Source organism: Dasypus novemcinctus, chromosome 14, assembly GCF_030445035.2.
Source record: "Dasypus novemcinctus isolate mDasNov1 chromosome 14, mDasNov1.1.hap2, whole genome shotgun sequence".
NCBI lineage: Eukaryota > Metazoa > Chordata > Mammalia > Cingulata > Dasypodidae > Dasypus > Dasypus novemcinctus.
In genome coordinates this window covers 68,902,762-68,928,589 of record NC_080686.1, presented here as the reverse complement: position 1 = coordinate 68,928,589, position 25,828 = coordinate 68,902,762, and the positions used below count along the sequence as shown (strand labels likewise).

Here is a 25,828-nt window from a genome sequence, read left to right as displayed (position 1 = left end):
TACTTAATTCTAATGAGTGAACAGGACTGAGAAGCACTAAACTGAACCAGATTCTGAGCTCCTTAGAGACACAATCATGTCTTATAATTATGTGCCTTCATCCCCAAAGTGGTACCAACCCAGGAGTTCAAAAAATATGTGCTGATTGACTCCTTGTTCTTTAAGAAGGAAGGGAAAGAAGAGATTGATGGAAGGAAGTCCTTTTAGGAATATTCAGGCCTGTCAGCATTGAGAGTATTGCAAGTCTCTATGAACATCCCTATGGGTCCCTAAGGATCTGACACCTGAAGAGGCTCTTGCTCAACCCTATTAAGGTTATCAGTTCTGTTCAACTCACTTTTTACACTAAAATGGCATACATAAGTTAAACAAGACTTTAAAGTACTTATTCTCAATAAACTGGAGAAATGTTCTTCAAAACAGTATTTTATTATAGAGTGGGGCCAGCACCTTAGGTTCTCTGTTTTTACCAAGTTCAATATGGGTGAGCGATAGTCCATTCCCACCTATCTGCAAATAGTGGGTTTTATCCACAGGTGGGGTAACTGCCTCTCTAAATTATTTTAAGACTGTGGTAGGCAGCAGTCTGTCTGGATTGGCACTAGGTGCCATCTTGTCTACTGAATTATGTCTCAACTCCTCTGGCTGGCCCGTAAGGTCCACCAGGATATCACCCACACTGCCTGCTCTCTAATCCCCCCTCAGTATTGAAATCCTTGGAAGAATACAAATGAGATGTGTGTGAAAGCTAGTGTCTTTTTACAAACTCCAAGCATGGGATTTGTATATCTTTGCTCATCAGAGTGACTTCACGGCTCTGTAGGATGCAAACCTCTCTGGTAAACTCCATCTAAAAGCTGCTTACATTTGATCACCTGTGCCAATTCTTATGTAGAGGCTTCGTAAGCCATTTAGACACTTGTGAAATTTATTTGTGCTTCGGTGGTGAGGGGTGGAGGACAGAGAGATAAGGCTTATGTGCATAGTCAAAAGGAGACCTTTTCTAGTTCCATAGGCTGGAGTCTCTGGTTCCTTTCAGTATAATACGTTATTAATTATGCAGAGATAAAAGACGATCTGTTTCCTTGTCATTCTGTTACTAGTTATTCCAGGCCATTTTGAACCTGTTCTCATCACATAAGTAGATGTGGCTTCCCTTGTTTTTTGTTTTTTTTTTATTTTGAGAAGAAAAAATGATTTACTGATGGCCGGCCGGACTTGGGAACTTCCTGTTTTAAACCCGAGCCTCTTGTATTTTAAGGAAAAATAAAGCCAAACTTCTCCAACAATCTGGAATTTTATTCCATCCATATACATGCATAGTAACAACATTTGTTGAGAAATTATTTCTATCAGAAGTAGAACATCTTTGTGATCACCAGGTGCAGTATTGCTACTTTTATATTTAAATAGATCTTATATATGAATTAAATTCATACTTGCAGCATTGAGTTTAGGGTTTCGATTTAGACTGTGCCTTTCAAAAGATAAAACTGATTAATACTACCTCATTACTTACAATACTGCTTCCAGTAATTTTGTTCATTCTTTACAAAGTATTGCATTTAACAGCAAAGGTTTAAAAATTGAGACAAAGCGAACGAAAATACAAGTACTATACAAGAAAAAAAATGCCATCTTCATTTAACATACGTGTTTAAGATTAAGAAAATGGAGAGAAACATACTGCTACATACAAATGCAAAGCCTAGTGACTAAGAGACTGTATCTGCTAAAATATAAAGTGCAAATGGAGCCTGATTATCCAAGAATTGAAATCTTAAGGCGAACTTATAGCATGTGTATTTAGAACATCTTTGCAAGTTATATTTTAGCATATACATATATCTGCAACAGTATATAAGAAAAAAACAAGTTACACAAGTGCTTTGGAAGCTATTTCTAAAATGCTCTTCTGTATTGTTTGTGACTATTTTCTTTAAAAGCTACTATACAGTGCAAACCATAGTGCTACACAATAACTATACAATAACATTACAAATGACTTTAATATAAAGTTTTTAAATAAAAAATAACATAACCACAGCTATGAATACTGCTGGTAAAATAAATTAATTTTTTTTGAAAATGGCACCAATAATACACTTTACTAATGGACTGTAATGAAATTACACCTTAAGTCTTCAACTCAGCCATAATGAATTATCTCCTGATTGCCCAGATAGAATTCAAACAGCTTTTTATTTTCCTGGACTGTACTAAACACTGGTACCAAAGGTGAATGGCGTTTATTTAGTTATTTCATTTGACATGTTCTGCTGCATGTGATGAGCAGTAAAACTTCTTGTGAGTTATAAAGTTTGAGAGGTTGTTGAACTGGATATCACACAGCCGGCAATATTTCCCACTGGTTGGAGCCTGGGTGGAACCATTCACACCTTTTGCTATACTAGACAACTGTTCCTCCGCTGAGGGAACTCCCGGTGAGACGTTCTCATTTGCAGCTAGTGGGTTCTCAGAAACCCAAGAGGGAGATTTGTGTCCATCTTCATGCTGAGGATTCTGGGAAATGTTCTCTTGCTGTGGGTTGGTGGCAGGTCTTTCATCTTGTTTCAGTCCACCGTTAACTATTACCATGCCTCTATTTTTGGGCAACAATGGCAGAGAATCTTTCTTCTGCACGGCACACCCATTGGCAGAAGCCTGGCCTTTAGGAGATTCATTATCAGCATTTGTGCTTTGATCTATATCAGTGTTATGAATGACAAGAGAACCAGAAATATAATCACTTGGCTTTATTCCATAATATGGAGAAAGCTGATCAGCTCCTTTTGCTTTCTTTATTGCTCCGGGGTAAAGGCATTGTGGAAGGAACAAATGTTTGTTTTCTTCTTTTGTAGCGATGAGCTGAGCAGCTTCGCTAAAGACTTTCAGGCCTTGCAGGGTTGCTAAGTGGGAAGAAAATAAGTTTCCATTGGGGGATGGCTGCTTCAGATTCCCATTTTTCTCACATTTTATAATGCTTCTTTCATAGCTGACATCAGGGCTATTGCGTTCACTTTCTGGATTCGGGAACACTTTGCCATCGAGTTGACTCAGGTCATTACGCTGATGTGCGGTGACTGGGCAGAAATTCTGCTTGTGGGCCAGGTAGTTTTCTACCTTGTTGAAACTGATCTTGCACACAGTGCACTCATGGTAGTCCAGCAGCCTTTTGGGAGACGTAGTCGTCCGCTCAGACTGAGATAAACACTTTTTGCTGAGATCCATGGGCACATCCATCTCTAGGCAGGAAACACTGGAATGAGTTGTGTCACATTTGGAAACCGGAACACATTTGTTGATCGTCAGAGACGTTTCCAAGTGCTTTGAGACAATTCCTGGAAAGATATCACATCTTGGATGGTAGCACTCTCCTAGCCCTTCGCTGGGTTCTTGAGAGGAGGTACATGGATTGCTGAGGTTGGCTACATCAAGAAATCGCTGTTGGACCAGTGGAGGCCTTTGCTCCTGTTCAGGTAGGCACATCTCATACATCTTTCTTCGCTTGCGTGTGCGCATGGTTCTCTGCATGGCAGGCACTTTGTTGGAAGCAGACCTCTTTAGCGGAGGGTCATGGCGGGTAGCACAATAATACTGTTTGTGGACCATATATGTTTCATGCCGGCTGAAGGTAATGTTACAAGCTTCACAAGTAGTTTTATTTGGGTCACTTTCCCCATCCACTAAGGGGATATTGGGATTTTTCACATCAACCGGTTTTCCATTAATTTTATCATCATTGCAATTAGATGTGGAGAGCTTCTTAGCTTGAGTGGAAAATTCCTTGTCATGGCCCTTCCCATTTGGTCCAATTAAATCTAAAACAGTGGAAGAATTGATACACGTCGTTTGAAGAAGTGGATTCTCAGGGTCGGAAGTATGAGCAGCTGGGTTGAGAAGGTTTATGGAGGTTTGGCCAGGGTTGGGACTTACGGCCTCAGGCATCTTTTCTGAAACACCAGGGAACTCTGGAGACTTGGCAATCTGCTGCCATCGGCTGCTGCAGTAATGTTTTTTATGCACTAGGTAATTATCCAAATTATTGAATGTTATGTTACACTCAAAACAAGTAGCCCCCTTGGGCATCAAGGGACTATAAATTACCGGAGGATAGCTACTGCTTCCGTGCCTCAGTCGCCGATGTACCAGTTCAGACATCTTGGCTAAGATCTCTGAAGCTTGGGGGACCATTGTGATATCTTGGGGAAAAGCAAACTGAGATAGGAAAGGGCCTACAGGAAAAGAAGGCCCCATATTGGGTTGAACTGGGGAGGAGGCAAGTCTTGGGCTAGAGGGCTCAGACTTTATTTTTGTGTATGAAAAGCTTTGTTTATTTGCTGTAGGCTGTGTCTCTGGTCTCTGGTTAGTGAGAAAAAGTGGAGTCTTTTTTTCACACTTGTCCAGCTCTGTGTCGGAGCTTGCATCTTTAGTCTGCATGGCCTTTTGGGTCTGGGGCAGTTCGCCCCTGCTCAACAAGTCCGTGGCTGGTTGTAAGCTGTCTTCGGTTCCACTGGGAGAGTGCTCCATGTCACTTTCTCTGGGAAGTTTGCTGCCAGGGACATGAAGCTCCTGGTGCTGCAGCAACTCCCTCTGAGTCTGGAAGCCAAAGTGGCAGTGATTACATCGGAAGGCAGCTTGAGTGAGATGGGAGAACAGGTGTTGGTGAAAGTTGATCACAGAGTCAGCAGTGTAGCTGCAAACGGTGCATTTTAGACTAGCACCAGGAGGAAGGAATTCTTCCATTTTCACTCCTGTAGAGACATACAAAACAAGAATTCTCAGAACCATACGTATTGATATAGTAAGAACCTTTACTAATGACTTATTGTCTTTAACCTAGCAGGTATCAATTTAAAACCTTTGAAATCTTATTTGTGATATTAACTTTTTCTGTGATGTGCTTTGCCATGCTTGATTCATCTCAAATATCTGATTGAACTTTATAGTTACCAAAGTACTCTCATGTCCATTATCTCATTATTGTGGGATAGGTGCCACTGCGCCCATTTTGCAGGTCAGGAAACAAATTCAAGTAGGCTAAAGGAATTGATCATGGTAAAAAGTTTTTAACTGATGGAGCCAGGCCTAAATCTCAGATTTTATCATTTTTAACCTGACAAACCTTCTTACTACACTATGCACTCCTTAGGAAAAATGGGGCTTTGTTAAATTCCTATTGAAAACTTGTGTGCAAATCGAATCACTTTTGGTACTCTAGTTAAGGTCTTTATTCAGAAGAGCCCAAATAGGAACCATTTTGTAATTAATAACTTCTCTTCCTTGAATTTATCTTTGCTATGAACCTAGAATTTTATTCATTGGTTTTGCTCTACCCAGAGCTGATAGTCAGCAAGATGGTAAAACAGTATACTAATGCAGTTGGTTAGGACCATAGCCATACTAATTTGTAGCTTGTTGCTGGCCAGTTATAAAATATTTTGATTATCACCACCATTGACTGGGATGTATAAGCATTTCTAAGGTCAATATAGATTGTATTTGTTGGCATATGGTTAAACCAGGCTTGGCTAATTCTCGCTGTAATCTAGACTAAAATGAGAATTGCCTTTTATACTTGTAAACTGAATGATTCCAAGCCTTAGTTTGCCCCATCCAAGAATGTAACAAAAATATTTAAAGTTAATACAGTTCAGTACACTTGATTAACTTAAAAATTTTTAAAACAAATGTGGAAAGTAGAATGTTATGTGATGAAAGTACCAATAATTACACGTAGACCTCCAAAATAAGTGGGAATACTTGCCACTTTGGTATTAAGAGTGGACTTTAAAAAACTTATTTGTTTTCCAGCCTATTTTCTTTTCTTAAGGAATGAGAAAATTTAGTATAACCATAGTTTTGTGTCATAAAACGCAACAACACTGTTATGATACACGCTGTGGAGGTCAAGAACTTTTTATAGATGTTTATATGTTTATAAAAGTTAATTTCTCTCAAATGTCATTTTAATTGGGTCTACAAAATAACAGTTTTGTTTCAATTCAGCAATTACTTCTTTATGTACCTACTATTTCTTCCCTATCATGTGGGAAACACTGTGGTCATTTTCCAAAGATCCCTTGATACTCAAATCAATGACTATAATGACAATGTAAAAGGGTGCACTGAGACTTTCTAAAATGACAGGTTTTTTTTTTTACCTCTGCTGAAAAAAAAAATTTGGCCTGTAATCTGAGCACTGTAATTGTTAGAAAAGAATTCAGACGCAAGTCCTTTGTAGTAAAATATACTTATTATAAATGATGCAAGATAACATCAGCCCATCCATGAAGGATGATTTTGATTTTATGGGTAGAGATGGATGGATGATACAAAGAACAGATTCTCCTGGAGACCAGAAGAAACAAGGAAGGCACTTACCACTGTGTGAATTCAGGTGCATTTCGAGCGCTCGGGCATTTGAAAAGCTCTTGGTGCATTGCGGGAAGGGACACAGGCTGGAAATCTGATGAGTACTGTCTTCATTTTCTTCTGAGACTGGAGTGGCTTCTCTTTGCCTCCCACTGCAATAATACATCAAATGGGCTTGCAGATTCCGCTCACTCCGATACCAGATGCCACAGGATTTGCAAGGGAATATATCCTCTGCAGGCCAAAACACAGGGACACATTAGCTGCTGCCCATTTGGAGCCAAGCATAGATAAAGCAGCATTTAGTTGAATTGTTCTCAGCGTCTGCTCTCAGGTTCTGAATTAGGCAATCAGACAGTGCTAATTGCAGCACAGGGCTAGGCTTTTAAAGAAATATTACACGCAATGCAATTTAACTTTCTATGTATTTTTTATAAAGGGGTACTGAAGAAGACTCCAACATTAAAAGCACAAAAGTGATATATGTTTAAACTGCATTCATGATTTAGAAAAAAAGCATTTATAAATAGCAAATACAATTGGCTTATCTGACAGATTAAAAGGTAAGGATCCAGTGGCTGAACTAACGTTAGCCCTGAGGCCAATTCCTGACATCATCTGTTCACTTAATAAATTAATTGAAGAGTGCCTACTATATGCCAGACCCTATGCTAGGTTGGGTGTATGAAAATGAAAGACTAGGCAGCTGCCCCTAAGGAGCTATATGGTCTCTGGGGGTTGATGAATAAGTGATCAGGCAATTACGTTAAAGTGAGGTGACTCCTCCAATGGCCATTTCTGAGGGGTGCTTTGGGGGCATGGAAAAGAGATACCATTTTGGCTGGTGGGGGGTGGGCAAGAGGGAGAGGTTAGAGAAGGGTTTATAGGGAAGACGATGGCATGCCTGGGTGTGTGGTGAAGGATGACATTAAGCTAGTCAGGTGGAGAAGACAGGGTTAGGTCATCCTAACCAAGGGAGCAGCCCAGGGAAAGCCAAGGGAGCTGAGAGGGACAGGATGAGACTGGGCTGCTGTTCTGTACTGCTGAGGCACAGGGCATGATAGGGAGCGATGAGGCTGGGGGAGGCAGGGGTGGCCCACGAGAAACAGTTCAGATTCGGTCTCATTTTAAGCATGAGATTGACAGAATTCAATAGTTTGAAATCATAACAGTGGAGTCTAGTTTTGAAGGTAATGAATTTGCAAGGATGACTTCAAGTAGCAAAAGAAAATTGAACTGAAATATGAAAGGGCTTGAATTGTAGCTAATAGTCATGTAACATTTATTAAGTGCAATATGTACTTTTCATGTTTTCACTCATGGAAAATTTCTCCACGGGTTTTGTATTTTTATCCCCTTCATTTATAGAGAGGCTGAGCACATGATTACATAAATGGATAAACTGGGATTGCAACCTAAACTTAAAACACTTGTCCATAATGTATCAATGGCAAAGGGAGAAGGAATTGGACAAACTATATTAAGGAAGTAGTACTGACTGGATGTGACCCATATTTTGCAATTAGATGCTTAAGAAGATGGCAAGGGTTCCCCTTGGAACCTTGACTTCGGTTAGCATTTCTGTAAGTGACAGTTTCATTCATCTCTACAGGCAACAGAGGATGGAGAAATGGTGAGCTCAGGTTAGGCCACATCCAGGGTAACCAAACTTGACATTGTTTTTTTGTAGAGAAAAGGGGATACCACCAAGTGAGATACTGGAGTAACAGTGGATGATGTTGAGATATGATATATGGATTTTCATGTTTCTGTAAGAAATAGAGAGGAACATGGGAAAAGTGATAACTCAACAGAAAGAGCTGGATTGGTGAATTACTAATTTACAGATGGTGGTGGAAACCAGGTGAGGGAATGGGTATGGTTCAGGAAGATTGTTTAGGAGAAAAATAAGGCCCACTGTAGCACTAAGTATTGTTCATGAATTCCAAAAATAGAGACTGGATTATATTGGTAAACTGGTCTGTTCCTCTGGGCATATTATATTAGATTCAGAGGTTTCACTTTTACTTGATTAAATAATGATTAAGGCTTTGATTGGGCCACATCCGTAGGACAATGACTCACAGAGAAAACTACATGGCAAAGGAGTTGGTTGGAGTTTTCCTCAAACCATGGGAGGTAAATACATGGAGAAGCAGATACGTGAGGAACGAGCGAAGGCTCCATTAGACACAGCAGAGGCTCGAGGAAGAGACACGAGCTAGAAGCCTGAGAGTTTACAGTTGACCTTGTGGAGAGAGCAGAGCAGCTGAACCTGTAGAGAAACAAGACTTACCCCAGCCCACAGCTGATATTGGAAGAAGCTGGGACCACAGAGCCTTAAGAGGAAGCCTGAACCCTTGTAGATGTTGGCAGGCATCTTGCTCCAACACATGGCAACAGATTTTGGTGAGGGAAGTAATTTATGCTTTATGGCCTGGTAACTGTAAGCCTCTACCCCAAATAAATACCCTGGTATTTTGCATTGGCACCCGTTTGACGGACTAATAGAACCATATTCTAGTGAATGGGATATAAGAACAGCAAGCACAATACAGAGTTTCAAAATAAAGTTTAATCTCAAAATTAAATACTACTACTCTTTATTATTTAAATGGGGTTAAATGATTTAGTTTAGAATGGAAAAAAGTGTTCTTTGCTTCTATGCTGAGTTCTTTGTGATTAATAGCTGTTTTTATACAGAAAGCAAACAGTGTACATGTCCAAATATTATTTGCATTAAGATTCAGCTATTGGAGCATCACATAAAATAAGGTACATTCCTTGCAGCAAAATCTTTTTGCCTCAAATCCAAGTTGGGCCCATGTTATTTCAAGTTAAACACTTTTGGAATAAAAGTAAAGAAATTTGCTGATGTGGAGGCATTTTTGGGACTTGGAGTTGCCCTGGATGGTGCTTCAGGGGCAATCACCGGACATTGTAAATCCTCCCAGGGCCCACTGGATGGAACGTGGGAGAGTATGGGCCATGATGTGGACCGCTGACCATGAGGTGCAGAGATGCCCAGAGATGTACTTACAAAATGCAATGGATGTGTCATGATGATGGGAGTGAGTGTTGCTGGGGGGGAGTGATGGGGGGGGGGGTGGGGTTGAATGGGACCTCATATTTTTTGAATGTAATATTTTTACAAAATGAATTAAAAAAAAAAAGAAAAATTTTAAGAAATGAAACAGAAAAAAAAATTTGCTACTTTTACTACTAATAATAGCTTGGGTTGAATACACTGAGTTTTTCAATACTTCCTGTAGGAAACAGTAAAGATACTCCTGAGAATATTTTTAAGCCAAAGGATGCTGCTATAGAAAGAAAATAATTATTGTTGAATATTAGTTTTTAAATAAAGACATCTTTGCAGTTTCTAGATTTTGCTGCTGTATCATTTAGGGTATCTCAAGAATTTTTAAGGCTATTCTTGAGTACATGTAATTTTTTTAAAAACTTACCTACCTAATTTAGAATATATTCTCCCCTCCTAAGATATGACTGTTATTCATGGTTTCTCAGCTAGATAGAAGCAGAGCTGGGTCTAAAACATGGATCTTGGAACCCTTAAACCACTGATTTTCTGTTTTATGAAAGAGCCACATTGTATGTTCAAGGAATGCAAACTAAATTCAAGATGTATTTTAATAAAATATAATCGTCCAGGGCATAATTTTCTATGTAAAGCATTCTAAACTTACCTGCATTTCCCTCTCTCCCTCCTTTTTCGTATCAGCTGATATTTTGAATTATCTTGGCTATGTTTCCTTCATTAGTATGTCTAATCAAGATTTGATTTCATAGCCTTTCTTAAATTTAAAAAAACTTGATAGCCCTTAAAGCATGCCACACTTATTCTACTATAGAACCATCAGTGAAAGCTGTAGGATTCTTATAGCTAAGTAGCCTGAATATTGTTTATTGTTTAACTAGTTTAGGATGTCAGTTTGTCAGGAATTTAACCTAAATGCTTCAATTTTTACTCCCATGAGAAAATATGACACACAAGAGATGATAAAATGAAACCCCAACACTGGAGGAAAAAAGTTCACCCCTGGCTGCCTGTCACTGGGCAATTTTTCCTCTCCCATAAATACCCAAGCCTCTACAAAGCCGGGCTACAGTACTCAGCACTTACTATTGACAATAGCTGTAGGCAAAATAGAAGCCATGGCAGCTTGCTGAGGAAGCAGCTGAATGGAGTCCAGCAGGCGTGCAGGGTACATCCCTTCTGTGAGAGTCATCTGACTGGCAGCCTGTAGCCTTGAGTCAAAATCCACCACAAAGGCAATTAGCTCTTCACCCTCAGAGATGGCCTTTGTAGTTGTGCACCAAAGCTGACCCCCTATTAAGAAGAAAAAAGAAAAATACGGAATTGACACAGAAAGCTTCAGCCTGATGTACACTAGACTGAAGTCAATAGTTCCTTCTCATGTGTTTCATGTCTGTCTTTACTGGGGTGGAATGTTTAATCCAGACAACAGTCATGTGTCTCTTCTCTCTATATAGAAAATTGTATTCCTTGCATTAGAGGACCTGCTCCATGACCAGTAGTAAGAGAAAACTGAGAAACCAAGTGAAACCAAAATTAGACATACTCTTCAGAGAGCTTTGTCAATTGTTTGCCTTCCTGAGTTGGCCTAAATCATTAATCATACAATTACATTGGTATAAAGCCTGAAAACAAGCATTGCAGGGGCCCAATCAAAGAGATTTATTTCTGGTGAGCTTCTGCAGTTAGTTACATTTTCTGTAGCCCATGGAAGCAAAACATTCTTTCTTTCTTCCTTTCTCTCTCTTTCTCCTTTCCCCACCTCCCAAATGTTTTTTATTCTAACAATACCAGATATCCAAAATGGAAAGAGAAAACAAAACCCCACAAAAAACCAAGTGAGCAAAAGCTCCTTCCAAAGCTCCTAAAATCTAGAAAATTAAAATGAAGTTCTGGGTAGTTTTACTATTCTTATGTCTGCTGCCATTTTTTCTTTTGACTGAGTGAGCTTTACTTACATAATATTCTTTATAATGTAGCTTCTTTATCTCCGTTTACCTTGATTGAACTTCCTGAAAAGAAGATATGCCAGAGATCCTTTTCAAAAAGGCTTATTTAAATAAAGATTTGTTTAAATGAAAAGAACCCTTTCTTCAAACAGTAAGATACACTCTACCTCTGAGCTTCAAATGATCATGTATGGTGCATTAAAAAGAAAATTAACTATGCAAGTACATCTTCTAATGTATTAGAATGCGATAGTGAATACTCATTTATTTAACATGTTTAGACAGGCAAAGCACTTATATTTTGTTATCTACACTCTCAGGCCTAGATACATATCCTATATAGTTATGTCTGAAATAATGTGGCATACTTGATATGTTATAAAGCATTTTTTTCTCATTGTGTATATACTGCAAGGCTGTATGTTATACTCATTAAGCAAGCAAAAATTGTACCCATTTTGATAAGTAATACTGCAGTTTATCTTTCAGCATAACTGCCTTCTCAACTACACTTCATTTTTTTCCACCTTTAAAGAGATTATAGTTTTAAACAACTTGTGGTAAAAATCTGGTGGAAGAGATAATAATAGCACATGATATGGTACAGTTACATAGAAGAACAGGACATTGTTTTAGAAAATCTTGGACAATTCGTTAAACCAGCTGCTTAAGTTTTAAAGGTGAACAAACAAAATAACATCAGTGACAGTATATATCTGTGGAAAAATAAAGCTAAGATTACAGATTTCAGTGTTGTGTGAAAGTTTTAAAGTAAAACACAAATATACTAAAATATTAGAAAGCAGATTTTTTCACTTTGACACTAATATATCTGAGAGCATACAAGTTTACCAAAGTTGAATAAAATTCTCTTTGACACTGATTTATTTCTTTACAAATAATAGAAGCTAAACTGTATTATTGTGGAATCAGACAAAAGTTGGAAAATGCTAAGTAGCAGTATTTCTGCTGGTGATAATTTTCCCACTGGAAGTCTGCATTTGGCTGCTGGACTTTTTCTGATGTGCATACAGATCCAAAATAATTACAGCTGTACACAAGGTAATCATTTGCACCTCATCTTCCCTATGGGATACAGTTTTTTAAGGGAGTCTGTGTAATTGGGGATGGAGAGTACAGAGCATGGAGCCATGGTTCAATTTTGCTTCATAGAATGCCTTTCAGGGTCACTGGTGAAACGTGCATTATTGGTAAATCCAGCTATGGGTTTCTTGCACAAAAGTAAGAAAACGTTTGGATTCAGAAGGAATACATGTTTTAGAGATGGTACTCACTCATAGTTGATCTCTACCGCAGCAATGAGCTTTGTTGTAGGGTGACTCAGACCACTTTGAACCAAAAAGTCCAATAAAAAAAAAATAAAGTTTACAAATATTAAGTATAAAAAAAGTAAACAAAAATTGATTTTTCTAGGATATTAACTATCCTGACAAGTGTAATACATATCTGTGTTTTCAGATGTACTGAATGTTTCACATTTTGCTTTTTTTAAATCATTTTATCTCATTTTATGGATTACTCAGAGCATGTCATTTAAAAGGCTGAATACCACTAAAAATGTACTGTACACACTGGATGAGGAAGTCAGTTTTCTTAGTTAGGTTTTAATCTTTCAAATAATTCATTTATCAGTTATTCACTGAACTGCCTACTCGGTACTATGGCTTCACGAAGAGATACAGAAATAGAATATAGATATATAAACAAATAAACTACAATACCACATGGTGGATGTTATTTCCTAATGCTAAACAAAACGTTGTAAGGGGAGTGGGTAACCAACACTCCTTGGGGGAGTCAAGCAAACCATCCAAGGTGGCCTTTTTGTTGGCTCATAAAAGGTAAATAGAGGTGAAATAGCAGAATATTAGATCTCAGAGTAATGAGTAAACTGAAGGGGTAGAAAATGTTACCAGGGGAGCCATTTGGAGGCTGCTGTACTATTCAATTTGAGAGATGTGAAATTGTGATGGAGAAAAGAGCCAGGTTCAAAGACATGGCTGAAAGAGGACTGATGTGAATTCATAAGATAAGTGAGAGGATGATATTGAGAAGGAGTTTCTGGTTTAAAAAACCAGATGATTATGATGCCATTAACTAGGCAGTAAAGCTGGCATATTAACCACAGACAACAACATTTGGAATCAATTAGCATGTTCTTTGGGCTAGGGAGACTAGGTGGTTTATGAACTTCATCTATTTTAATTCTCTCAACAATTATAGTAGGTAATATTTCCTCATTTTATAGTCGAGAAAATGGAAGTTGGAGAGGTTAACTAACTTGCCCAAAGCCACACAGCAGGTAAGTGGCAGAATCATGATTTATATTTGTCTGTTCAATGTCAAAGCCCAGGTGTGCATATGAAGGTGTGTTGCATGTATGTGTATGCGTGGAAATAATGAATTCTTTATTTGAAAATATAAAGCTTGAGTAATCTGAGAGGCTTTTGGGTAAATATACCTAGGAAGTGGAACATGGAGGAGATGTTTAAATTACAAAAAAAAAAAAAAAAAATTGGAAATCATCAGAAAATTCTAAATGAATGCGGTCACTCGTTTAGAGCAAAAACAGACCAAAGATTGAAACTTGGGAAATTCAACCTTTGTGAGATGTGAGCAGAGAGGATGCAATAATTGAAAGATACAGAGAACATATATTTGGAAAAGAAGAGGGGACCCAAGAGAATTTCACCATGAAAATCAGGGGTTGGCTCTTTGAAGCAGTTCAGCTGAGATTTTTTTAGAGAGGGAATTTAGGGTGTTCAATGGGAGGGAGTCATTTATAGGCAAATATAGGCCAACTGTTGTAATGTAGCTTCAAGGAAGATTCAAATAAAATATTCTAAGAATAACTACTAGTGGGATATATAACCTCATTCAGAGGGTGTATAGTGTGGTGGTTAAGATTGTGGGCAATGGAACAAGACTGCCTGTCCACAATTCTTGGCTCTGCAACTTACTGTCTATATGACTTTGAATTTCTCACCTATCACATAGCAGGTTTCTCATCCTTTCCACTGGGGATGATTATAACAATACCAACCGCAAAATGTTGTTATGAGGATTAAATAAGCTGATATACATGAAAGCTTTAAAACAGCACCTAGCATATAGAAAGTGCCATATAATTGTTAACCATTATCTTTTTGGTTTGGCCAAATTGGTGCTATTATTTTCATTTCTCACTTCTCTGTTAAATCTAAGAGGAAAGAAAACAGTTGAATTTGTGAATCCCATGAGCAAACGTATCTATGTTTCACTGGTGGCAGCTAACTTATTTCAGAAAAGAAGAATAAGGCTGCATCAGTTTGTGGGTCACATATTATATATCTTAACCAGACAAAAATACAAATAGTTTCTAGAAACATACTGGGGCAGAGAAAGATGGAGAACCAGTTTCCCATGCTAGTGTTTTTAGGGGTCGGGTAAATATGGCCAACTCTAATTTAGACTGGGAGTTACAATTGTGTGGAAGTATTCATCTTTATAAAGAGGCAATCTGTGAGGATTTATGGAAGATGGAGGATTAGAGCTGTTGAGGGATTACTTCTCTTCCAGTAAAAAACAGCTAGAGGACAGGCAGAGACTGTCTAGAAGGCTCCTCTGGGGCTCAGGACACAAGGGGAAGGTAAGATACCACCCAGAAGAGAGGGGAGATGGAAAAGAACCTCAGCTGGCTGAAAAATCCCATGAGCGGAGCTATAAAAGTAGTGGGTGCCCTTCCCCCTACTTATAGAGCAAATAGCAGTCTGCAGAGTGCAGCATCTGGGGACTGAGGAGGTTGCATGGCTCCTCTTCCCCAAGAAAGCAGAGAAGGAGTGACACAGCCTATAGAAAATTCAGATTTTGGCCAGCAAACTTTCTCTGCTGTATTAGAGGGGTCACATAACTTCCAGGCCTGGCGTGGCTGCCTGGTGCAGCTGCAATATTTGTTGCCCTGAGAGTCTGCAGGTAGCTAAAGATAATTTGCCTTCTCAAACACTCTCAGCTGGTTGCTGAAGAGGCCAAGGAGGGAGATTGTGGCTAGCCAAGGGTAGAGAACAGCCTCTGAGAAAGTTTGAGAGGCTTGGTCAGCACTGAGGACCTTGCTTCTGTACTACCCCCTGCCTGAGAAGTTACACTAGCACCTGGGGTCTGAGCTGAGGTGCCTTCTGCTGGCCAGACCAGAAAAGTGCATGGAAATGGAAAAATAATAAATAAGAGGCAAGCAGGTGCTTTACTAATGCAACCTCTCCAAGGCCCTTGGAAACTGTTCTGCATCCAATTACAGGTCCATCAGCCCTGGTTTGAGCAGTTAAACAAGGGCAAAATTAAATATCTAGAACATGTTGAACCAAGAGTCAAAGAACAGTGGTACCACACAGTTAATTAACAGTAAGTCCCTAGGCAAGAGAGAGAAACTGAACATCAGGGTAAACTCAACATTGGAATCAGACACCTAGAAATCAGCTAAAAATTACAATTCATACAAAAAAAAAAGGAGGATATGACTCAGACAAATGAACAAATCAAAGTTCCAGATGAGACAGAGGACAAGAAACAATCAATGAAGTTCATAGATTTCCTAAATCAAATCAAGGAGTTGAAGGACAACATGGCTAAAGAAATAAAAGACATTAAGAAAACACTGAGTGAGCACAAAGAAAAATTTGAAATATTGGATAGAAAAATAACAGAGCTTATGGGAAAGAAAGACACAATAAGTGAAATTAAACATACAATAGAGGCACACAACAGCAGATTTGAAATCATGGAAGAAAGAATCAGTGATGTAGAGGAAAGAACTGAAATTGAAGAGAAAAAAGAACATAAAAAAGAATGGAAAAAATTAAGCAGGGGCTCAGGGAGTTGAATGATAACATGAAGTGCACCAACATGTGTGTTATGGGAGTACCAGAAGGAAGTGAGAAGGGAAAAGGGGAAGAAAGAGTATTTGAGGAAATAGTGGCCGAAAAATTCCCAACCATGACTATACATGTCCAGGAAGCAGAGCATATTCTAATTAGAATAAATCCAAATATATATACCTCAAGACACATAATATGCAGAATGCAAAATGCTAAAGATAAAGAAGAAAATTCTGAAAGCACAAGGGAAAAGTGAAACATCACATACAAGTGATGGCCAATAAATTTAGGATTTCTCTACAGAAACCATGGAGGCAGGAAGGTAGGGGTATGATATAATTATGGTACTGAAAGAAAACCTGCCAGCCAAGAATTCTTTATCCAGCAAACTGTCCTTCAAATATGATGATGAGCTTAAAATATTCACAGATAACCAGAAACTAAGAGAGTTTCATAAACGAGAATTCAGCTCTACAGGAAACACTAAAGGGAGATCTGCAGCCAGAAAAGAAATGACAAGAGAGAAAGGCTTGGAGGAGTGTGTAAAATTGGAGACTATCAGAAAGTGTAACCAAAAAAGTAAAAGATGGACAAAAATAAGATATGACATATGAAAACCAAAGGAAAAAATGGCTGAAATAATGCCTTTACAGTAATAACATTGAAAGTTAATGGATGAAACTGCCCATTAGAATGACAGAATGGATAGGAAAACATGAGCCATCCATATGCTATCTGCATGAGACTCACCTTAGACCCAATGCAAATAGACTGAAAGTGAAAGGTTGGAAAAAGACATTTCATGCAAATAGTAATCAAAAGAGAGCAAGAGTAGCTATACTGGTGTCAGACAAAACAGATGTTAAATGCCAAAAAGTTAAAAAGAGAGGCAGAAGACCATTAAATATTAATAAAAGGGACAATTCAGCAGGAAGGGGCAATAGTCATAATATCTATGCACCTAACCAGGGTGTCCCAAAATACATAAGCAAACTCTGGCAAAACTGAAAGGAGAAATAGATACCTCTACAATAATAGTAAGAGACTTCAAGATACCACTCACATCAATAGATAGAACAACCAGACAGAAGATTAGCAACGAAACAGAGAACTTGAGCAATATGGTAAACAATATGGTACCTGACAGTCATATACAGAACATTGTACCCCAAAGCAGCAGTTTATATATCTTTCTCTAGGCTAGACCACATGTTGGGCCACTACAAAGCTCTCTATATTATACAAAGCACCTTCTCTGATCATAATGGAATGAAGCTGGAAATCCATAATAGGTGGGATAGGGGAAACTTTGCAAATATATGGGGACTAAACAACACGCTCAAACAATCACTTGGTTGAAGAAAAAAACTGCAAGAGAAATTAGTAAATATCTCAAGATGAATGAAAACAAGAACACAACATATCAAAAATTATAGGGGGAAGTGGATTTGGCTCAACTGATAGAGCATCTTCCTATCATATAGGAGGTCCAGGGTTCCAACCCAGGGCCTCCTGACCCATGTGGTGAGCTGGCCCATGTGCAATGCTAATATGTGCAGGGAGTGCTGTGCCACACAGGGGTGTCCCCCGTGTAGGGGAGCCCCATGTGCAAGGAATGTGTCCTGCAAGGAGAGCTGCCCCGCACGATAAAAGTGCAGCCTGCCCAGGAGTGGCGCCACATACACAGAGCTGAAGCAGCAAGGTGATGCAACAAAAATAGACACGGATTCCTGGTGCCGCTGACAAGAATGCAAGTGGACACAGAAGAACATACAGTGAATGGATACAGAGAGCAGACAATGGGGAAGGGTGAAGAGAAATAAATAAAAAATCTTTTTAAAAAAGTCTTAAGGGATACAGTGAAGGCAGTACTGAGAGGGAAATTTATAGCCCTAACTGCCTATATTAAAAGAGAAGAAAGAGTCAGAATTAAAGAACTAACAGAACTGGAGAAACTAAAACAGAACAGCAAATCAATCCCAAAACAAGCAAAAAAGAAAAAATAACAAAGTTTAGAGCAGAAATAAATTGAGAACAACAACAACAAAAAATAGAGAAAATCAACAAACACTGAGGTAGTCTACAAAGAGAAAAACAGAGAAGGTGCAAATAAATAAAATCAGGAATGAAAGGGAGACATTATGACTGACGCCACAGAAATAAAAAGGATCATAACAGGATATTATGAGAAAATGTATGCCAACAAAGGAGACGACCTAGAAATGGACAAATTCCTAGAAATGGACAAGCAACCTACATTGACACTACAAGAAATACAGGAGCCAAACTAATCACAAGCAAAAAGATTGAATCAGTCATCAAAAATCTTCCAACAAAGAAAAGTCCAGGATCAGATGGCTCCACGGATGAATTCTACCAAACATTTTGAGAAGAATTAATATCAATCCTGTTTAAACTCTTCCAAAAAATTGAAAAGGAGGGAAAATTACCCAACAGATTTTATGAAGCCAACATCACCCTAATACCAACACCAGATAAAGATACAAAAAAAAAAAAAAAAATTATAGGCCAATCTCCCTAATGAATACAGATTCAAGAATTCTCAGCAAAATACTTGCAAATCAAATCCAACTGCATATAAAAACAATTATACATCATGTACAAGAGAGTATTATTCCTGGTATGCAAGGGTGGTTCAACATAAGAAAATCAATTAATGTAACATACCACATTAACAAATTGAAGGGGAAAAAACATGATCATTTCAATTATGGTTGAAATGCATTTGACAAAATCCAGCATTCAAATATCTAGGAATTAATTAACCAAGAATGTAAAGGATCTGTATTCAGAAAACTACAAAACACTGCTAAAAAATCAGAGAAGACCTGAACAAATGGAAGGACATTCCTTATTCATGGATTGGAAGACAAAACATTGTGAAGAAGTCAATTTTACACAAATTGATTTATAAATTCAATGCAATAAGAATCAAAATTCCAACAGCCTACTTTACAGAAATAGGAAAGTCAATTTCCAAATTTATTTGGAAAGGAAACAGGTCCCAAATAGCCAAAAACACCCTAAAAGTGAAGAGCAAAGCCAGAGGACTCATGTTCCCTGAACATGAAGTATATTATAAAGCTAAAGTGGTCAAAACAGCATGGTATTAGCATAAAGATAAAAACATTGATCAATGGAATCAAATTCAAAGTTCAGAAATAGACTCTCACCTTTATAGTCAGGTGATTTCCAATAAACCTACCAAGTACACTTTTCTGGGACACAACAATCTCTTAAATAAGTGGTGCTGGTAGACCTGGATGTCCATAACCAAAATAATTAAAGAGGACCTCTGTCTTACTCCTTATACAAGAATCAACTCAAAATGTATCAAAGACCTAAACACAAAGGCTGGGACCAAAAAACTCCTAGAAGATAATATAGGGAAATATCTGTAAGACCTTTTAGTAGGTGGGGGTCTCTTAAAGCTCACACCCAAAGCATGAGCAACAAAAGAAAAAAATAGATATATGGAATTTTCTCAAAATCAAACACTTCTGTACCTCAAAGGACCTTGTGAAGAGGGCAAAAAACAATGTAGCCTGTTTAATGGGAGAAAATATTTGGAAATCACACATCAAACATGGGTCTAATATCCATGATATATAAAAAGATCCTACAAGTCAACAATAAAAAAACAAATGACCTGATTAAAAAATGGGCCAAAGACCTGAATAGACATTTTTCTAAAGAAGAAATACAAATGGTGGAAAAACACACGGAAAAATGCTCAGCATTACTAGCAATTAGGGAAATGCAAATCAAAAACCACAAGATCTCATTTCACACCTACTAGAATGGCCACTATTAACAAAACAGAAAACTACAGGTATTGGAAGGATGTGGAGAAACAGAAAGGCTTATTCAGTGCTGGTGGGAATGTAGAATGGTACAGTCACTGTGGAAGTCTGTTTGGTGGTTCCTAAGGAAGTTAGATATAGATCTACCATGTGACCTAGCAATACCACTACTAGGTATATACCCAGAATAACTGAGAGGAGTGACACGAACAGACATCCGCACACTGATATTCATAGGGATATTATTCATGATTGCCAAAATTGTGAATAAACCAGGTGTCCATCAACTGAAGACGGATAAACTGTGGTATACACACACGATGGAATATTATTCGGCTGTAAGAAGAAATAAAGTTGTGAAGTATATGACAATGTGGAGGAACCTGGAGGACATTATGTTGAGTCAAGCAAGTCAGGTACAAAAGGACAAATATTGTATGACTTTGCTATTATGAATTAAATAAAATGAGCAAACTCATGGAGTTAATAGCCAGAATATAAGTTACCAGAGAAAATAATGTGGTTAGAGAATGGAAAACTGAGGTTTAATCTGGGCAGAATTGGTAAAAAGTAGTTTGTAAATGTATAGAAATGAATAGAAATGGAGAAAGCACAACATAGGATTTGTAATTAGTAGTGCTAACATAAGGGTACGACAGTGGTTTGTTTTTTGCTGTTTTTTCCTTGGGTAATGAAAATGCTCTAATATTGAGTAAAGTGATGAATGCACAACTTAGTGATTTTATCAAATGCAACTGACTGTACGCATTAGATAAACTGTATGGTTTATGAACAAAAAAATAGGATGGTGGGTTGGGGAAAAAACACCAAATGAAGTTATGGACTATAGATAGTAGTAATACTTTGGCAATGTGCTTTCATAATTTGTAACAAATGATTCACAACAAAGCAAGGTACTTGTGGTGGGTGATGTATGGGAGCCCTGTGTGATGTTATGCATGTTTGTTTTGTAAGTTCACAACTTTTACTATACAAATACTGTTTATGTATGTTCATGTATGAATGATATACTTAAATTGTTCTTAAAGTGAATAAAAAAGAAGCAGTATTTGTGCATGAAAATGCTATGTTATGCTGATAATGAGCTATTTTGTTGTCTTGCACTGACTGGCTCAACTCACGTTCAAGTGAATCAAACCACAGGGTATTATATTTGGCTTTAAAATAAGAGCACCATTAAAAAAAAATTAAAAGCATCCATTTTGAACCTAGAACATTTGTATACCAACATTTTTAGTGAAAACTAAGGATAGAAAAATAATTTTTATTAAGCTTTAGTATGAGATGATTTTTACAAAGGGAAAGATCTTCCCCCTTCCCATTTTCCTAGTGAAGCTATTTTAACAACTGCTACTGGATGGCCATTTAAGTGCCAAAAAGTTGCTACTGAGATAGAGTTTCCATTATTTGGCCACATTATTTTCATCTGAATAAATTTTGGATGCCCTTGTAGACCTGAACATTTTGAGTGATTTAGCTCCTGGTCACACTGCTGATTTGGGTATCTGCCTATGTTTCACGTCTCAGTGGAATCTAGCTGCACTGTTCCTGTCAAGCTTCCCTGGATATGAAATTTAAGAAATCTAAATGGATGTTTTCTGAAGCTTTCATGTATGGTTATGCTTGATGTCCCCAGATTTAAAACAAGTCAAATTCCAATATATTAACCCACACTAATGATGTTTTAATATGAAAGCAAGCAGAATTATGTTGAAGTGTTAGCTCATTTATGGCAAAATAATATATGATGGATTAAACTCCACTTTCTTTGCACAGCCATTCAAGGACAAATGATCTTGCTTTAAGGGAAGATATGTTCAAAAAAAGCATAGATGGCATTTGAAAACACTGAAAATTTGCTTGTCCCCAATGCAAAGATGATATTGACTTTTGGGCAAGCAACTTTGGTTCTTCTCCTGACTTGATAATTAGTCACTGTGTGATCTTGGAAAATCGCATTACCTGCACCATGTAAATGACAGCCTTAGATTAGTATTTTAGTTTCCTAGATGCAAAAAAAATACCATATAATGGGTTGGCTTAAACTGGGAATTTATGGCCCGCAGTTTAGAGGCAAGGAGAAGTCCAAAATCAAGGCATCAGTGAGGTGATGCTTCCTCCCAGAAAACTGTGGCATGCTGGAGCTGACTGCCAAAACCCTTGGTTCTTGGTTTTTCTGTTACAGGCAGTGCACATGGCGGTGTTTTCTTTTTCTTCCAGGTTCTGATGACTTTCAACTTCTGAATCTCCACATGACTTTTTTTTTCTGTCTGAATTTCACTCTGTTTGAAAAGACACCATTAACCTGATTAAAGCCCAGCCTTATTCAGTTGGCCATGATTTAACTGTAATATCTTGAAGAGATCTTATTTACAATGGGTTCACACCCATAGGAGTGGACTATGATGTTTTTTGGGGGGTACATAATTCTAGTCTGCCTTGACTAGATACCATCTAAGTCATCATCGAGTTGTGAACAACTTTAATGCTTCTATTACCAATGTGCTAAAGATAGCAATAATCACACATTTATTTAGTGTTATTATGGACTATACACTGGCACTGTGTTAAGTGTTTTGCATGCATTATCTTATTGATTTCTTCCAAGAAGCCAGTGAGGTGTACCTTGAAAAATACAGTTTGGCTCTAAATTCTTTATGAAAACCAGGTGTCCAAGGCACAGCACAATTTGGTGTTCACTGTATAACTGCATTGCACCTTGCCTTGATTACTCAGTTTGAATAATTAGCAGTTATTTCTCTGAAAGAGAAATAAGGTGGTGGTTCACTTTATGAATTAGATTACATGTATCAATTAGATAACATGGCGATGAGATAGAGCTCCTAAATGCATAGCTACAAGCTGAAGAAATATGTCTTTATTTGTGATGTGGAAGTGACTACAGGTTTTTTTCTTTTTGTTTTTTTGAGGTGCCAGGGCCCAGGATTGAACCTGGGACCTTGTATGTGGGAAGCTGGTACTCAACCACGGAGCTACATCAGCGTCTACATAATCTTCTAACTTAGCCAATAAATAATAGTAATAGTTAATATTTACAAAATACTATGTGCCAAGTAGTGCTCTAAGTACTTTGTGTATATTAAACTCATTTCTAATATGAAATAAGAATATACCTTTTATCCAGTTTCCCATTTAAATTTTAAGTTGAGCTGGACACTAAAAGGGACATCAAAATTCTACATAACCATAGTTGGCAATCTTGATTGTACAATAGATTCACCTGGACAGCTTTTAATTAACACTGGGTCCTGATTCCTGCCCCAGGTGAATTAAATGGAACTCTCTGAGAGTGATGTTCATCATCAGTATTTTTTAGACGTTCTCCAGAGGGTTTAATGTGCCTCTAGGGTTATGAAGTACTGACATAGGGGAAAATAAAATTTTTAGAGAGTAGAAGGAGTGAGGATCTATGGTGGATTGAATTGTGTACACCAGTTTGAACATTTCTTGGTCTTGGTCCACCTTCTGATGGGTGTGGCTCCACTGTAAATAAGATCTCTTCCAGACAGTACCTCAGTTAAGGTGTGGTCCAACTGAGTCAGGTTGGGCTTTAATCTGGATTACTAGAGTCCTTTATAAGTAGAGTGAAAGTCATGAGAGAAGCCACAGGAGCAGCCAGATGCCAGAAGTCCACAGAACCCAAAAGGGAAAAGAGAAGATGTTGCTATGAGTATTGCCATGTGACAGAAAAGTCGGACAAAGATTGCTAGCAGCCAGCCCCAGAATACCACAGTCTCTGTGAGAAAGCATCATCTTGCTGGTACCTCAAATTTGGACTTCTCCTGGCCTCAAAATCATGAGCCAATACATTTTTGTTTTTTTAGGCCAACCCATTGTATGATGTTTCTTTTATCAGCTAGGAAACTAAAACACGATCTATGAACACAAAAGTCTGTTGGTAATTAAATATTTCCTAGAAGTATTCAGACAATTCAGGAGAGAACTATCTATTCTGAAACTCAAAAAATCTGAAACTCAGACACATGAAAATAGCTTTGAATTCCCCCTTTCTTCTTGATTTTGAAGAATGTGGCAATGAAGAATTAAATGTTCAAGAAAGAGGGGTAAAGAAAGGCTGTAATGACTCAACATATCTTTCAACTAAATAAGCCAATTGGGAACTTAGTAAAACTTATTATTATTTGGTTTTACAATGTTTAATTCCTGATTATGTAAAAAAATATGTAACTTATGCTTTGGTATGATCAATAATATTGCATCCAAAAAAAACTGTAGAACTATTATATCACATTGTTTAAACCAGAGCAAAAAATCACTTTCATGGGCATGGAATCTTTATCAAATGACATCTGGCACTGCAGCAGCTATCTGATACCTTCCTTGTGTCCACCAAATAGAAAGGTTATTTTAGGATTCTTTGTCTGCCTCTTATGCTGCAAACACAGTCACTCTTCCCAGTCTCCTCACCTACACCTTAATCCACAAAATAAAGGACAACAAAATTTCTACAGAAAGTGGTAACTACTAAGGCTTTGATGTTCTTGAAAATGTAGTTACTGTTCTAAGAAATGTTTATCATCAAGGTTCTTGTACAAAAAGATACAGTTCCTAGCAGGAAGCTCATACATTTTTCTCATAATTGCTGTCAAAACTGCAGTGAAGTGTACTACAAGTTTTGATAATAAAGAATAAAATCACAGTTCAAATTTGATTATATTTTAGAACTCATGCTCTTCTTACTAGAGGCAGTGGCCTTAACTATCCCCCCCATCCTGCCAAATTTTTCACTTGCACTTTTTATTATTTATGAAATCAGTGTCTGCACAATGTCATGCAGACCTCTGCTGATAAACTCTAATTAAGATTAAGACAAGCCTCTTGGAAAGGATCCCATCATTAGCAAACATGATAAACACAAAAATACTCCTACTTGTCAACCAGGAGCAATTCAGTAACCTAACAGTATTATCTGTTGCTAGGTTACAGAGCTGACAAAGCTTCAGTTATATTGTTCAACCATACCTATAGAGTTCTGTATAAGCACAACTTATCCAGTATAAAAGCATTTAGCTTCGTCCATGCTATCTGCAATTCATGACTTCTTACAATGGTGAAAATCAGGTTAATAATTACATAGCATGCTAAAAATCTTTCCCATGTGTTATGCCTATACATGTTTCTTTCTAATTTATCTGCGTGACTGGTAGACGCCTGTATTGTAAAAATAAGGAAATGCAAGCAACGTGAAGCTGTAAACCTTGAGCACAACTGTGTCTAGGCTCATCAAGATACAGTCCTAAACTTAGCATAAAAATATATAGCAAATTGAACCAATTAAATCAAATTTAGATTTGGTATTACTCTGCCTCAATATGTTGAAGGATAAGGAGCCTCAAGCAAATAGATGGGGATATGAGTGAGACTTATTTTAAGCTACAAAAAGCCCCAAACGATCCACATACACTCACCTAAAAATACAAAAGGAAATGGTGGTTTTCAATAATAATGTTCTAATGGCTTTTCCAAGGATATTTTAGAACTTGAAGCTAGTAACTTTCATTACATAGCATTGAGGCATTAGGCATCACTTCTCTCAAACTGGGAACTTTAGGAAAAAAATCAATAAAACTACCCCCAGAATGCAGGCATTTGACAGGGGGAAAAAGAACAGCAAAGGAGAAAATCCTGCATGTGTGAAAAGAGAAAAGTCTATGTGAATCAGACCCTTGAGATTATTTTACCATGGATAAT

The 25,828-nt window shown here is 37.7% G+C and overlaps 1 protein-coding gene across 3 annotated transcripts in view; it reads right to left on the bottom strand.

Annotated features, from left to right (window-relative positions):
- Positions 1–1,278: 1,278 nt before the first annotated feature.
- Positions 1,279–25,828, bottom strand: part of ZFPM2 (zinc finger protein, FOG family member 2) — a 464,182-nt gene continuing 439,632 nt past the window's right edge. For all 3 annotated transcript variants that reach the window (XM_058275903.2, XM_004457555.3, XM_058275904.2), the window contains 3 exons: positions 10,520–10,726; positions 6,385–6,609; positions 1,279–4,754 (listed from right to left, as the gene is read on the bottom strand). In XM_058275903.2, coding sequence (XP_058131886.1) covers positions 2,263–4,754; positions 6,385–6,609; positions 10,520–10,726 — 2,924 coding nt within the window. In that variant the 3' untranslated portion in view covers positions 1,279–2,262. The remainder of the gene's footprint in view (positions 4,755–6,384; positions 6,610–10,519; positions 10,727–25,828) is intronic.